This window comes from Anopheles maculipalpis, chromosome 3RL (genome assembly GCF_943734695.1).
Source record: "Anopheles maculipalpis chromosome 3RL, idAnoMacuDA_375_x, whole genome shotgun sequence".
NCBI classification, from domain to species: Eukaryota; Metazoa; Arthropoda; class Insecta; order Diptera; family Culicidae; genus Anopheles; species Anopheles maculipalpis.
Window position 1 is genome coordinate 18,054,976 of NC_064872.1, and position 16,515 is coordinate 18,071,490.

A 16,515-nucleotide genomic window follows, 5' to 3' on the forward strand; every position below is an offset into this window, starting at 1 on the left:
GGTTCTGTATTAATGCGCGCTTTTCAAGAATTAGACAAAACAATAGCGTTTATGACCATAGATCGGACACTCTTGCTTTTTGAAACAATCGATGTGCCGGTTTGTAGAATTTAGCTAATTTGAAAAAAACAATTTTAATATATTTTCCTTTCTAAACTAAATCGCCTATTTGTTGTGTACATATCTCAATAATCAGATCAGTTTGTACAGTGAAGAAAATACTTGGAATCAATTCATCCAACCGTTATCAAAGGCCCGCTGTTGTGCCTCGTTCGCCCTGCGCTGCCAAACACGTGCGATGAAAAAAAAAAAGATAAATAGCAAAGAAAACAATCATCGCGCTCTTCCACACACATGCACAAAGGCGCATTCGGCTTAAACAGTAACGCACATCCTCCATTGCGATCGTGTTTTCCTGGAGCAGCACTTGAAGGAGAAAAAACGTATTACTTGTACTATGCCGTAGCAATTTGTATCTTTTTTTTTTGTAGGAAATTCCGGTATAAAAAAACATTATCCCACGGTAGTGCAGTGTTTGTTTGTGTGTGCTCGCGTCCTTGAATGGTTAAGATTGTGAACAAGTGTTGTTTGTTGGCCGGCGTAGTAGTAGGATTAAACGTTGAACGTGCAAGGAGCTGCCGTGTGTATACCAAACAGCAGGAAACAACAGTATCGAGGAACGGAAAACGAAATGGCAAACAGTGAAGCAATGCCGGATACACAAACGGCCACCCAAATGACGCAGGATACGGCACTGGAAAGTCAACCGATCGAGCATCCCAGCTACGGCCAGCTTCTGGGCAAGCATGTGAAGACGAAAAGCCTCGGTACTAAATATCCTATGTTCTACGTTTCTCGTGCTCCGTCTACCATTTACGGTACCCAATAGTTATAACAGTTAGCAATCTAATCATCACACGTTTCTTGGGATAAGTTCCCTTCCCTTTTTTCTATCCCTTTTCGTTGTCCGTTTGCAGCACTGGGATTCCGTCTTTCATGTTGTATTGTTTCTCGTTTGCAGAGCTACGGCGCAGCGAGTTCAAAGTTGGTCGAGAGGAATCGTGCGATCTTATGCTGAGCGAGACCAATCTTCCGGCCTCAAAACTGTGCCGCGTTTCAAAGGTACATTTCACAATCAAAAAGGATCTGAATGATATGACCAGCCCTACGTACATACACGTAAGTAGCCAATCGGTACCGAACTGAAAATCAAAAACAACTCTAATTTTCCTTTATATATTCTCCAGGATCATTCACGCAACGGAACGTACGTAAATGGCAGACTGATAGGGCCCAACAAATGTATGATCCTAAAGCATGAAGATGTCATCTCAATTGCCGGTGTAAATATCCGTGCGTTTGTGTATTACGATCTGCGGCACAACGTTGCGGTGGAGATTAAGGCGAAAGAGCTGCACGAACGGTACCACATTGGCCGGAAGCTTGGTTCGGGTGCGTGTGGAACGGTTTATCTACTGCATGATACCATTTCCTGCCAACCGTACGCGATGAAGCACGTTGCGAAGGATCCACTGAACGAGCGCAGCCGACCAAAATTCCTGAACGATCCACTACGGGTAATGAATGAGGTTAATATAATGAAAAATCTAGATCACGTAAGTACGCTCCATCGTTTTGATATCGGTTGTGATTGATCGTTGAGAGATGATGCATTCATGGTTATGTTGTTTTTCGATTTTTAAAAAACCAAAACAGCCTTGCGTGATCAAAATGCATGACATCGTAGACAAACCGGACTCGGTGTACATGGTGCTGGAGTACATGAAGGGTGGCGATCTATTGTCGCGCATCATTAACAACAAATATCTGCCGGAAAAGACGGCCAAACTGTTCTTCCTCCAGATGTGCCATGCCGTAAAGTACCTGCACGAGCAAGGTAAGTGTGAACGAGGGAGGATGGCGATGGAGGTGAAGTATGAATTCAAAACAAAACGATCGAATGCTCGAATTTCACAGTAGGATTTCGAGCTATGGATCGATCCATGTACAGCTGGGATTAGGGATATGTTGTTTTTCGCGTCATCTCCTTTGGCCGAACCTTCGTGGATCGGTTGTCAAATTGCTGAGATTTACGGCTGTTAGTTTACAATAAGCGGAGAGCGATTTTAGGGTGCAGGTAGAAATTCGTTCACATGATCGTATTGGGTGTGCTATTGACCTTCTCATTACCATTTAGTTTTTATTCGCATATGTAGAAGGAGAGATCAGGAAGAATCTATAGATGTTAAGGTCTGGTCATCCAGCTGATTATATTGAGGAAATATTTGTATTCTACGATCAGCATTAAGCTCAATGCGGCGTGAAGAAGCTATAAATGTAACAGCTTTATGTTTCATTTTATAGTGTAGAGAATTGGTGCAGGTTATTGTTAGATAACTATTTTTAATGATCAACGTGGGTTGCAGACTTGAATGGTTATTTATTTTTGATGGAATTGAGCATTATAGATGTCTCAATAAATTATGAGGTCATTCGAATGAGGTTGATGTTTGGAGCATCGCTGGACTCGAATGAATCTTCTTGGCATAACGACCTCTAAGGTCACACCGGCCATTAAAATCGCTTACTAGACTTGCGGGCAGTCAGGCAGGCGTCGCCGCCGCCTACAGTTGTTCGTATCTGTGATAATGTACCGAATTTCATGAATAATAGTCCATTTTTCTCACTTTTAACATCTTTTTTACGCTGATCAACAATGTGGCGTGTAATATTTTTATCGGTAAAAATACGCTCTTAGAACACAATGAAACAAAATTTAAAAAAAATTTGAATTACATGAGAAAATTGAGACAAAACGACGTCGAATCATGAAGACAGCTCAAAAAACAATTATTTTGTTGGCAAAAGAGTTCTAATAAAAAAAAAACTTTCGGGGTAGAAAGACCACAATTATTTGGGAATAGAGTGCCGCACACTTTTCGTTGATTTCAGTGAGGGTTGAGCTATAAAAAACGTAAAAATGGTACACAAACACGAGATCTCAATTCTAGATCTGGATTGATCGATCGATAGTAATAATATTGTTGGCTTTTTATGGCCCATTAAATACATTATCGATTTACGATAGTGCGGCTATTGCATCAGAAAAGTTTGGAGATCCCTGCACTGCGGGAATCAAATTGTTTAGCTATCATTTAACACCATTTTCGACACATTTGTATCCCCCACACTACTGACCCGTTGTTCTTTCGCCACACAACAGGAATAACCCACCGCGACCTGAAACCCGACAACATCCTGCTCGAGGACGATAACGAGTACACCCTGCTGAAGGTATCCGACTTTGGGCTGAGCAAGTTCGTGCGCAAAAACTCGGTCATGCGCACGATCTGTGGTACACCGCTGTATGTAGCACCGGAAGTGCTACAAACCGGCGGACGTGGCTCGTACACCCGCAAAGTGGACATCTGGAGCCTGGGCGTTGTACTATTCACAATGCTCAGCGGTACGCTACCCTTCTCGGATGATTACGGTTCACCGGCCGTGGAGCAGATTAAGCGGGCAAACTTTAAGATGCGCCACACGGTGTGGAAGAAAGTGTCACCGCTGGCAAAGAAATTGATTTACGAAATTTTAAGCGTAAATCCCAACTCACGTCCATCGATCGATGCGCTGCTTCGAAGCAGCTGGCTGCGTGATCCGGACGTTATCCGCAAAGCGGAACGGTTAATGAAGATACCGTTGGTAGCGGAAGAGCCGGTGACAACGTCGGCCGGGCGAACCACGATCTCGGATGTGGAGAACAATAATGCCAGCCCGGTTAGTAGCTTTGCACCACCGAGCAAGCGGAAGCGACTGTAGGGCAGTAAGGTAAGATTCCTTTCTTTTCTATTTTTAAGAAGACAAAAGGAGTTCGTTTTTTATTCGTTAAGGTGAACGTGTTACGATCCCATAAAACTCCCGGCTTTTTTGCGTATGGAAAAGCTGTGTGGTTTTTTGTGGGAGATTTTATATTATTAGTTGTGCATATGTGCCAATTCTCTGTCGAAGTATTAAGCAGCGATCGGGCAGGGTTCTCGGACAGATGCTTTCATGCGATAGTTTTCCGATGGTACAAAACAAAACGAATCAAGGGTGTGTTGTAGCATTGATAGAGACTAAACGGTAATAGTTCCGTGTTTTTTTTCTTTTATCGTCGTTTAATCGGTATAATTCATTTAATTATCACCCGTCCACCAGATATGCTGCTTACACGCATAGATAGGTTTAAAGCATTTAAGGCAGGAGGGAGGAAACCTACGAAAATGTAGAGCAAAAGAGATTTCACTTTGCACCTAAATTACTAAGATTCTTACTAGGATTTATACATATCGCGTTACATGAAAGGGAACGCCGTGTCGTTGTGTAGGAATTAGATTAATCCGTTTTAATGTTTCCCATTGCGTTTTGTTTATACAACTTTAATATGCGGATAGATTTGTTCAAACTTTACTCTCATTCCATGACTCAGGCGTATTTGCAGCAAATCTATCCGCTAATAAATGACCTCACAATAAAACCAAAATATATTAGTTGTTAACGTTGAGCTACAGCAAAAACGGTTCATTAAACTGCTGAGAAACTAAATAACACGTTGGGTGAATGTTTTCTTTTCGCACCGTTTGCGCTAAAACCGGTTCCGATGACGTCCTTTTAACCGCCGCCAAGCCTCCAACAAATCGAAACCGGCATTTGAATGTATGAGTATTGCCGTCAGTTGATATGCAAAATCCACTACACTGCTGACACGTTTTTTGCTTCGTCAGTCAGTAATTGGTAACATAAGCCGGGTAACTTGGTAAAAGAGCTTCCGGAAAAGGTACTTCCTATCAAGGTTAAGCAAAACACAATCACGATGCTGTGCTATGCGATTGGTAACAGTGCGCGCACCGCTATAGAACGCTTTCTACGTGTGTGTGTGTGTGTGTCCCAACGGGCCAAACACAGTAAAAGTGGACCCGAAGGGCGCTGTACTGTTGTTTGAAAGCGAAATGAAATGTTATTTAATTCAATCAACCATACAGAACTGGTCGCGAAGATTCGACTTAGATTGCCTTCACTCGGCGGTGTTCCCTTGCGAGCGGGATCAAATCACAATCGCAGAGCCTCGCTTGTTGTGAAATTCGCTTTCTACTGAGATAGTGGTTTGCAAATATGTTTGACGAACTGCCCCCTGCCTTGATACAGTTGTTATGCACCGTCATCTGTTTTCGCCTAAGGGTGTGCGTGTGTGCTATGCATCTTTTTAGATGATCATTTACGTTAACGTGGCAAAATAAAAGACAATTTTGTAGTACTATTTAACAGAGTTTGTATGAAGCAAATGTTGTGTTATCTGTGATATTTAGCAGATGCTGAATGAAATGAAGATAAGAAATTGTTCTGCTTTTGGAACTTTTGGACTAGAGAACAACCAGCAGAGGATGGCTGGATCTATTCGTAAAATCAAGATTCAGTCTAATGAGTATTCTAATGGTGAACGACGTATATGACCGACTGGATGCATATCTTAACGGGAGCTTGCAAATAGGCCTCGTTCAGCACTTTTGAATTTGATATTAAGAGCCCCAATATCCTTTCCGGTCTCCAAAGGGCTCTGCCATCCGTTGATCAAGGGGGTTCTCATGCAAAAGATCAGCACCGTTACCGAATATCTTAGCCGCTGTACCTCAACTGGAAACTATCGGCGGTCTAATCCTGGATGATTTTATCTCAAAACCTGGATATCGCGAATATGGTGAATCTGGAGCATTATAGAAAATTTATAGTCTTTGACATTCTGCGAAATGGACTGTTCAAAGGATGTTTCTCCTATAGGAAGAAGAAAGTCCTATATTTATATGCAATGCCGCTCCTAGATTCGCCTAGTTTCGGTAGGCCACTTGATCCCAACAAATGATAGTAAATTCTTTGAGACATTCCCGTTTGATGATCAAAGAAGAAAGAACGGTCCTCTATTTTTGAACGTTTAGATTTTCTACACAAAGTTCCTTTTTAAAGTTCCAATACCGCTATTCAGAAACTCACATAGAAACAATCTAGATGCATCTCACTGGTACAACATTAAAAATAGGTCTCTTCCTTATCCGCACCGACCGATAACATCACCAGCGGATGATTTGTGCGCATTAGTTCCCTCCCTTCTCCAGACAGTCAATCGCTCAAGGTTGGGGCCGTTGACTACACGCGGCCAGTATCAAACAGGCACACACGCAATGGCAATCAAAAAATAAGGTGTTTACCACGTACCACCGTAACCAAATAACCTGCCTCCCGCGATCTTATCTTATCGTCGGCAAAGATTCGTTCTTTGTACCGCAAAATTTGAACCCTCTTTGCGTCTTTACCCCCCTCGTGCTCCCAAAGGGCAGGTTGTGTGTTCTTTTTTTTTTCTTTTGGAGGGAAAACACACACACACAAATGCCGTTACTGCGACAGAGTCCAGTTCCATTCGTTTGCCTGGCCCTGTCTACGTTGGGGCTCGTCTCACTCGCTGTGGTTTAGGGCTCGTGTGGTCGTCAATTAAGAAGGAAAGTTGTTTGTGTTGTGTTGTCCCGATCGTTTGTGCGCTCCACTATGGAGCGTTGTGGAGCAGTCGTGTGTCATTAGCAAATTATTTTATTAAAGAACTATTTTTTAGCTTACTTTTCAAGATCCCGTCTTTACCAACCGGTTACATTGTCTCATTATGATGTATATAATTCTATGATTTTTGTATAGTTTTAAAAATACATAAAACACAAAAAATAAAAACTGATCTCCCCTATTGGCGCACTATCCGTGATTCCGTTCGACGCACGTTCTAATGCTCTAATGGCAACCATCGACTAGCCGCCAACTATGATCGCGCGGCATTAGAATGATCGATCGTTGTTGTGTGTGTGTGTGCGAATGTACGCACCGCTCACACACTCGCTCACGCTCTGTCCTCCCCTTTACCGCCAGGTCTCCACGCAAAAGCAAATTAGAGGACATAACCACCACAAGCCACATAAAACGGCGCACACACACACACGAAACAAACGAGTTCCAGCCACAGCAGACACCACTATCACCGTGCAAGCGCGTAATCGTGGGTTGGTAACCCGTTTTATGTTTTTTTGGTGGTGTGTTGCCTCCTCGTTGCCAGTTTAATTTTCGCGAACGACGTAGAGACCTTGCGCGGTTGATCGAGCGACCGGGGCGCGTCAGTTGATTCGTGTGCTCGTACGTGGCCGGTTGGTTGTGGCTGCCTTGCTCCTTGCTACTACTGCTAGTGCCTCTTTACGTCCGTTAAAGGAAAAACTCCGCCACCCTCCCCCAAGATGCTGCAAAACGTTCTCCGCCAGGTGGTCCGCTCGGTAGGCTCGATCGGTGCTCCACGCACGTTCGCCAGCTCGTCGTTCGGCACGGCTACCGGTGCCACCTCGCCCCTAACCTACCTTAGCGAGGACGAGCTGGTGATGAAGGAAACGGTGGCCAAACTGGCCCAGGAACAGATCGCCCCGCTGGTGAAGAAGATGGACGAGGAGCATCAGTTTGATCCGTCCGTGGTGCGCGCCCTCTTCGACAATGGGCTGATGGGGATTGAGGTAAGCGACGAGTATGGGGGCAGTGCGTGCAACTTCATGACCACGATGCTGGTGGTGGAGGAACTGTCCAAGGTGTGTCCGGCGACGGCCGCGTTCGTTGACATCCACAACACGCTGGTTAACTCGCTGATGATCAAACTCGGGACGGCGGAGCAGAAGAGCAAGTATCTGCCGAAGCTGAGCCAAGAGTACAGTGGGAGCTTTGCGCTATCGGAACCATCGGCCGGATCGGATGCATTCTCGCTGAAAACTACTGCCAAGAAGGATGGCAACCACTACGTCCTGAACGGTACCAAGATGTGGATATCCAACTCGGATCTGTCCGGTGTGTTCCTGATTATGGCGAATGCGAATCCCTCCGCTGGCTACCGTGGCATTACGACATTCATCGTAGAGCGCGAGTACGAAGGTTTCACCGTTGGCAAGCGAGAAAGCAAACTGGGCATCTGTGCGTCCGGTACCTGCACCCTGCATCTGGACAATGTGCGCGTCCCGGAGGAGAACATCCTCGGTGAGTTCGGTAAGGGTTACCAGTATGCGGCCGGTTTTCTCAACGAAGGACGCATCGGTATCGGGGCGCAGATGATCGGTCTGGCCCAAGGCTGTCTGGACGCGACCATCCCTTACCTGCTCGAGCGCAAACAGTTCGGTTCCGATCTGTACTCGTTCCAGAGCATGCAGCATCAGATCGCAACGATCGCAACGGAAATTGAAGCAGCCCGGCTGCTGACGTACAATGCGGCCCGTCTGCAGGAAGCGGGTGCACCTTTCCTGAAGCAGGCGGCGATGGCCAAATTCTACGCATCGGAGGTAGCCCAACGTACCACGGTCAAGTGTATCGATTGGATGGGTGGCGTCGGCTTTACGAAGGACTTCCCGCAGGAGAAGTATTATCGTGACTGCAAGATCGGTGCCATCTACGAGGGTACGACCAACATGCAGCTCAGCACGATCGCCAAGGTCATGAAGAAGGAGTATCAATCGTAAAAAGCGCGTACACAAAGTTAGCACCGGCGCACATGATGAAGGCGGGTCATTACGCAACTACTGTTGTGTAGGGCGTCTTGGTGGTGAGCCTCTCACGAGACGAGAACATTCCAGTTCCAGTACACTACATCATCATTCTACGCACACACGCTGATACGAAAGACGGCGAGATATCAATTTTTTTATTTGTCTTCCGCATACGATAGTCACACACAAGCACACACACACCACTTTTCGTGCTGTTTTTTCGGTGTATGCGTTATGATAATGCGCATAACGCGTGTAGCATAAGTATAGAAACATCAGACCCCCAGACTGGCCTGATCGGTACTACTATCCATTGATTATGGGCAATCGGGTGAAACACGCGCAAAACAAAAAAAGGTGAATTTGTGTAAAACGGATGCATTTATTATGGTTAAAAATTACTATTACGAAGACGTGTACACGTGGCGCGAGACGCGTGGACATACAGCAAACATGGGACATGAACGGACCAACGACGAACTTTGACTACAGACCCTGACACCGACACTGCACGATTTTTTTAGGCTTAGGCATGTGAACGAACGTGAAGCAATTATTATTATGCTAAAAAAAAACATTCCAAGAGTGTTTCGATTTTGCTGGAACTCTAAAGTTAAAGCGTTAAACAAAAAGAAAAAGGGACCACCCTTTGGTAGGAGTTTTACATTGTGTAGTAGCTATATGTACCGCGATTTAGTGGTTGACTGTTAATAAAATGGTCTTTACTTTCCGGTATGAAAATAAAGCTGTCGAAAAGGAAAAACTATTTGTGGAACGTTTTTGTTAGCTAAATGGTGTGAATTTGTTGTTCTGATGTCGTCTAATGGGTGTTGGGTGTGAAGACTGAAACCGCGAATTGGTTCACAATGGAGAATTGCACGAAAGGGACACGATAAACAGAAATGAACCAGTTTGAGATCAAAAGCAATAGAAAATGAAAATAAACTTGAGAAAAGAGACGTGTAAACAAGTAGTCAACATATTGTGTTGACTGAGAGTCAACAGTTCTGATCAATAGAACTCAATCAACATCACAAAGGTTACACCGGTCGTTTTGTGACGCATCGCATCTTGATCGTGAAGCGATTCTTAAATTCGTGATGTATTCTCCATCACTTCACCATCTTCTTCTTTCCTGGATTCTTAACGACCTTGCAACAGGTCATGCCGGGCATCTGGTAGCTTGCGGGACCGCGTAGTTGGTGTAGGCAGTCCTCACTACGAGGGAAAGGTCCAGATGGGATTGTCTCGATCACCTTCTCTGCGACTTGGTCATGTTGGCTACAAAAATGGTTCGGAGGAGAGATTTGGATGCCCAGTGACACCTGCCGACGTGGGATGCATCTGTGTTGCTCTTCTCTTTTCGCTCTATACTCCCCGTCATGTCACGTAAAGTCTTTTTAAGTCGTTCGCAGGGATCACCGTACAGCCTGCCTGTCTTCTTTCTCTTCTTCTGGGATCAGTCCGCATATCGTTAAATCCGCCAGTCATTAGTACAATCATTTGCTCCTTTTGAGTGTTTAAATATTTGCTATGCTAGCTAGTATATTAGGATAATATACTGGTCATCATCATGTACTCTTTGCTCCCAACCCAATGGAAAGCTTTCACTTGAAGTTCAATGTTTCTTGGTGATCTTTGCTATTTTTTAATTTGTTATGAATTTAAGCAATTACTCAAAACTGACATTCACTCACTTGAGGGCTGTTTCACTTCAAGTGTTAACCGCTTTACGTAGCTATCCCATCCGATCAGTGTGCAGGAGGAAATCGTTGGGTCGTCGTTGTTCGTTCCATCCCAAACAATATCACGAACATAGTTCGAAGCACTGTTTTCCACCAGAATCTCTTTCGATTTGTCGTCGAAAAACTTAACCTCTGGCGTATTTCCCAGCACAGCGAAGTTTTTGCTGCATAAAAGAGAAAACGCAAAAAAGTAAAGCATGAAATGCATAAATTCGAATCCCCAACACCCAGTACGACCTACCGGTGGAATGATATTTTGTGAACCTTCCGATCGAAACACGGTACCGTCTCGAGAAAAACGTTCGGTTGCCGTGTATCGATAAAGTGCACACGTCCCATCTCATCTCCAATGGCTACCAATCGATTCCAGACGCCTTCATCGCACCACCGGATCGTTGCAAACGGGACATCGTGCTTTTCGTACAGTGCCACAGCCGGTTTCGTTTCCCGGAAGTCCCACAACAGTGCAGACTGGTCTTTCGAGCAGCTTACGGCCAACGAGTTCTGGATGCAATCGGCGGACACAGACGTAATTGGTCCGAGATGAGCATTCTGGAACGTGTTGGTTGACTGCAAATCACCCTGGCTGTAATCCCACAGCTTGATGCAACCGTCCACCGATCCAGAAATCACGGTCCGCTCGGTGTTATGAAATATGTCCAGTGCCGTAATGGCGCCGATATGTTCATTCCGTTTGTCTACCATGTAGAGACCCGGTCCTCGAATTGCATTCCCAGTAGACCACAGTTCGATCGATCCTCTATCATTGCCCAGAATAAACTGCAACGGGAAGAAAGGAAATCCACAGTCATTACTACTACTGGTGGTAAATTACCATAAGCAAATTACCAAAGCATCCTCCACTGTGTAGCACAGTGCCGTCACGATCGCATCGCACCGGTTGCTGAAGCTTATCTTCTCTTCCTGGAAAAGATCCGCCGTCGTTTTCCAACCACAGATTCCACCTTCCCACAGCCGGCCAGTATAGTTATTGCCGGCCACAATTACATTACCCTCACAATTAACAGTGGCCAGATCTAGAAAGGGGGGCAGTTTTTTCTCCGGCAACGGAACCGCTTTCGTGAGCCGGTAGTGCAACGAGTTCATGTTCGGATAGTCGGTACTTTTCGCTAGCTCGGGTAGCGTTTCCGGTGGCTGATAGGTGTTCGGTACAGCATATGTCGATACCAGATCGACATGTCTGTTGTAATCCATGGTGCCAGAACTGTTTCGATGTGTTTAGCGGCTTTTTATTTGGTGCAACTGTTTGGGAAGATAAGAACGTGTGTTTTTGCCGGCAAATGTTTGACTTTTGTCAAGCAATACGTCAGAAATGTCAGCTGTTTCGTATTGCTTGCATGACAGTTTGTATCTAGTAGCTTTTAAATGAGCTGTTCAGAAGATCGCAGCCACAAGTTCCTTCATTTCCTTCATTAACCTTTTTTTCACCTTCATTTCAATGACCAAAAATACACCCTTACTTCTATAACTTCTATAATATAAGATGAAATGTTTTATAATACAACATAACGTTCGACGCTCGACGTTCTATAATATAAGATCATACGATCATACGTATGGGAGTTGTAGGTATGCATTATCCCGGATCTGCTGGTCATGTCTGTTTGAAAATGTAAAAAATGAGGTTTTTTTGTCTAACTAATAAGATGTAGTTGACAATATGGTACTGGACCGTCATAACTGGACCGTGAATTGTAAATAAATAATAAGATTTAGTTGTTAATTTAAATAAAACCTTCTATTTATATTCTGTTTTTTATCAAGCGCCAAACATACTTTTTGCATGAAAATATGCATTTTCCGTTACTGGTTTTCCGAACCTATATGTCTTATTAAGTGAATGTGAAAAGTAAACAACAACTTCTTTTACACTTCTTCTTATTCTTTTTACTTCTTTTAACAAAGTTAAGTACGAATAGGCGAAGAAATGTGTCGGATAATCATTCGCAAGGCATTACTATGGTTCCAAACAATCCAAACGAAACGGTTTATTACTCGGTCTTGTATAGTTCAAGCAATTACACAAGCACATGTAAGTGAAGACATGTTCAAAAGTATTTTCACCCGTGTCCATATGCTGATCGTGGATTGAATATCTTCTAACACAAGCTACCGTTATAAAAAATGACTATTCCGCTGCAAATCAAAGCGATTGGTCACTAAGGAAAGGAATGATCATTTATAAAGCCATAAAAACGGGAGAGGTTATGCAAAAATTCAATATAATATAACCATCATAACATATTTGAATTCATATCCGAATTCCACTTTATCACACAACAAAAACAAAATAAATAAATTTTACAACGCAAAGACTGCCAATTTTCAAAAAAAAAGAACTCTGGTAAGCTATCAATTGTTTTTCGTAGAAGAGCAAATGCAGCCATTTTTAGCAAATGTGATATTATCCTTCATTCGAGTAATATATTTAATTACTGTTGTGTTTATTTTATTCAATCAAGGAAACAATCTCTATACTTTGCATCAAATTAATGTCCATGTTCCTACAAGCATGCATGGAACGGGAGTAACTCTGAACTGATGAGAGTTACACCAAATGTTACTAACGCCCGCTTTTTATTCTGTTGTCGTTTATCGGCGACTCAATTGATTATCCTTTATTATTATACTTATATGCTGAAGATTTGCTTTCGGACAAATGAGTGTTTTATAACTACACGATCGTTAGTTTTGTTTGAGACAAAGAAATTAGCGATGTTGTTAGATTTTAGTTCAAAAAAGATATTTTTTAAGCGATGAAGATTTGTGTATTGAATCACGTTCTAAACCACGATTTATGGCGTTATGCGCGTCGGTAACGCTTGTGAGAGTATGCAAAGAGCTCAATACGTTGTCGTCGTATCTCGATAACATAATTAATCCTGTGCTTTAGTTTTCTCGACGAAAAAAGATTAGTAATAATAAAGTAATGCATCTTATCTGGCATTATTAAATCTATCATTTATTAAACTAATAATAAAATAATACTTTTTTATCACTCTGGTGGTGAAGCAAAAGAAGCATAAATTAAATATATCTTACTAAATTTATCTTAATAATTTCCTGATTTATTTGAATACACATACGCATTGCCGCATTTAACCCGAAACACTTTAATACACTATTTACATAAACGGCACACTTAACACGATCTATCGATCGGATGATGTGATCGCTTTTTGGTGCGTTTTGAACATAGAATAATTAATAATAATAGAAGCGTATTAAAACTGTCCTGCGCTGCCGTAGAAGATAGTTATCTTATGTTTGTCCTCTTGCTTATTATCTGAATAGGAAATCCACTAGTTCCATACAAAGTATAGCTTGTCTGTTGGTTTTTATTGTAGCAATACTGGAAAGTATCGCCACACGCATCTTAGATTAATTATGTTCAATAATTCATTCAGTGTAGAACCGGTTCCATAAACACTGGGATTTAAACTGTCCATACTATAGGAATTGAAAAAAAAACAAAAGCTATCCAGATGGTAAATAATTTTCAAATAATTCTTTTGGGCCTGCCTTCACAATTTCATCGTTTTAGAGCTTAAATTTGACTTTTTTTTAATGTTTAAAGAATATACGAAATAAAAAGGGAAAAAAGGATAAATTCAATAAAAAATATAGAAGATAATACCAAATAGAAAGGGAAAATAAAGTATAACAAATGCACTAATAATAGCAATAACAAATATTGCTACGCAATCCAAAGCCAATTCCAACTTTTCGAATATTCGCCTCATGTCCGAAAATTATGTCCTCGCGTCGATGTTTGCCGGTTATTTTACACTAATGCCAGCCAGGGCAGAAAGAATAGTTATTATTCATGCTATATCGATGTTCATAAAACAGTTTCATTCCTAAAAAGAAATAGAAGGCATATTTTTAGGCAATCCTTAGAGGAGATCACATTCAACATTCAACAACTCTTACCGTATAGGATTTGGACATTATTTTCAGATACTCGAGCGAATTCCGTGCTGCATATGCATGGGCCTCCTGAATCGTAAGCCCGGTACCATGGCACACGGCAACTGGCATCGTGGACAGCTGCACCAAACACTGGAACTTGTCATTGACAGACTTCTCGTCGATGTCGACGTACGTTACGAGGAACCGTTGCTCTTTAGCTATTTCTTCTAGCAGATCGATATAGTGAATATTTCTATCGCTTAGGCTTAGATTCTAAAGAAGGAAACCGGAAATGAAACGTTAAAGTTGTGATTCAATTCTTGCCAGCGACCGTTCAACGGAAATCTTCCCACCTGCAGCTGCTGCAACAATTTGCCCGCTCGCGACTTAAGCGCCTTGTGGAACTGGGACACCTTTATGCTTTGATTCTTTGACAGGGTCGGTATATTTATATCCTTTAGACATGCGTACCGATCAGCATGGTCCGCCTGGCGTAACTAAAATACAGAACAAATGGTTTATTCTGTTTCCATACCCATATTCTAGTGGCGTCCTGGTTCCTCACCTCTTCGTTACCGTCCTCATCCAACAGTGCCATCATCTGGAGCGGTTCCAACGGTTGATCCTGCAGCCGTTGCCACATCTTTTGAGCCGCTTGTCGTTTTGCGATCTTTTTGCTCTTGCCTTCGCCCACCTCACGGTTTTTCAATACTACGCACGCTATCGTAAACTGGCGCTCATGCGGAAGTCCCTTCTCCGTTTCCGTCTCGTATGTTGGTGGTGGCCAGCGTCTTGCCATGCACATTTCCTGCAGCCAACCGATCGGGTTGCCAGTCGGTTCATCCTCATTGCTAGTACTGTTTGTAGAGAATAGAATAAATATAAGTTAAAAGATATAAAATAGGATATTAGCAATCCTGAATAATAAATAAGACACTAATAAGAGATACGAGAGGAGCCACTGTTATGCGTTGAACAAATTGCATCAAATTAAACAATATAAGAATTTAATTTCCTTCTTACTCTTGAGATTCCTCGATCACATATGCACCATGAAAATCGTGTAAAGAAGATCCTGTCAGCTTATCTATTAGCGCCTTTGCTGCGGCCTGTTTTGCTTCCTTTTTGGATTTTCCCGTACCAAGCGCTGCAAATGAATCAGGCTTCAAGTCAGTAAAACGAACTAAATCTTTCTCGCCTTGCGATAGCACAAAAAAAAAAACAAAATGAATACTCACCGTCTTTATTCTGATACGATACACGGTACCTGAAGGCGGGTTCGTGCACTGTTCCCTCCACCTGTATCAGATCGTACTGCGGCGTAATTCCCCGACGGCTGAGCAGCTCCTGTAGCAAAGATATGGGCGTTTTCATGTTGTTCGTGGTAAGTTCCGTCTTAAGCGCTTCCTCTATTGGTAGGAACCGTTCCGCGTTCTTTGTGGTTTTCTTATTGCGTGCTGCTTTCTTCGGAAACCCTTGGTGAGCGTTGCAAATTCCGACCGGTGGATCGTTCATCATGCCAATCATGTTTGGAGACATTGCCTGCAAAAAGCTCTCCTGCTCCATTTTCCTGTGCGTAAAGAAACAATTGGCTATTGCTATATCTACACCGCAAAATGCAACACTTGCCATGCCATCCGCCATCATGCTAAGAGCAAGTATCGTAAAAGCTTTGCATGTGAGCAATGGCATCCTTCCGATTGTAGCTCTTACCTACTATTAGCGTCAATTTTGTTGGGCCAATTGTTTCACGTAACTAAACAACGGATAATGTACCGAATGTAACAAAATGGTACCACTTTTACGACAGTTTTTATTTAAGAAATTAACTTTTTCCTTCGTGGTATGGAAAAAAAAAGTCGAAGCCGAATATTTTCCGGGTTCCAGCTTTTGACAGTCAGGTATTGTTATGGTGGTGTCAAATAAAAAATCAGGGAGTTTTCTACCGGTTGGGAATCATTTGCGCATTTTTTTTCGTTGAGCGGAGAATAACCCAAACAGCAGTGCATAAACACATAGCGTTCATTAGTTTTGGTCATTTTTTGGTAGAAGGTAGAACGAGTGATTCATTTCACATGTACAGGTGATTGAAAACGGCAGTTAAGAAATCGTTTAAAATAATTTCAAACTCCCAGATCGTCTCGAGGCTGGTCTTTACACGGCTGGACCGGTAACCATATCTCATCTGCACTGCCTATTCATCTACTCGGTATCAATAAGTTCAGTAAGCCAGTAGATGGCAAGCATGATCC

General features: G+C 42.8%; 4 protein-coding genes across 4 annotated transcripts; 2 read left to right on the top strand and 2 right to left on the bottom strand.

Annotated features, from left to right (window-relative positions):
- Positions 1-661: 661 nt before the first annotated feature.
- On the top strand, positions 662-3,822 carry LOC126564573 (ovarian-specific serine/threonine-protein kinase Lok). The gene is made up of 5 exons (XM_050221649.1): positions 662-878; positions 1,022-1,179; positions 1,248-1,616; positions 1,717-1,897; positions 3,224-3,822. The coding sequence occupies exons 1-5, from the start codon at positions 692-694 to the stop codon at positions 3,820-3,822; spliced, it is 1,494 nt and encodes a 497-aa protein (XP_050077606.1). The 5' UTR covers positions 662-691.
- A 3,474-nt stretch (positions 3,823-7,296) lies between these two features.
- LOC126564754 (short/branched chain specific acyl-CoA dehydrogenase, mitochondrial) lies at positions 7,297-8,561 on the top strand. Its single transcript, XM_050221854.1, has one exon. The coding sequence runs from the start codon at positions 7,305-7,307 to the stop codon at positions 8,556-8,558; it is 1,254 nt and encodes a 417-aa protein (XP_050077811.1). The 5' UTR covers positions 7,297-7,304; the 3' UTR covers positions 8,559-8,561.
- Positions 8,562-10,274: 1,713 nt separating this feature from the next.
- On the bottom strand, positions 10,275-11,571 carry LOC126560443 (methylosome protein 50-like). Its single transcript, XM_050216403.1, has 3 exons — positions 11,180-11,571; positions 10,572-11,110; positions 10,275-10,494 (listed from the first exon to the last, which is right to left on the bottom strand). The coding sequence occupies exons 1-3, from the start codon at positions 11,543-11,545 to the stop codon at positions 10,275-10,277; spliced, it is 1,125 nt and encodes a 374-aa protein (XP_050072360.1). The 5' UTR covers positions 11,546-11,571.
- A 2,634-nt stretch (positions 11,572-14,205) lies between these two features.
- Positions 14,206-15,829, bottom strand: LOC126560445 (interferon-inducible double-stranded RNA-dependent protein kinase activator A homolog). Its single transcript, XM_050216404.1, has 6 exons — positions 15,502-15,829; positions 15,287-15,410; positions 14,829-15,120; positions 14,617-14,760; positions 14,285-14,536; positions 14,206-14,211 (listed from the first exon to the last, which is right to left on the bottom strand). The coding sequence occupies exons 1-6, from the start codon at positions 15,827-15,829 to the stop codon at positions 14,206-14,208; spliced, it is 1,146 nt and encodes a 381-aa protein (XP_050072361.1).
- Between the last annotated feature and the right edge of the window lie 686 nt (positions 15,830-16,515).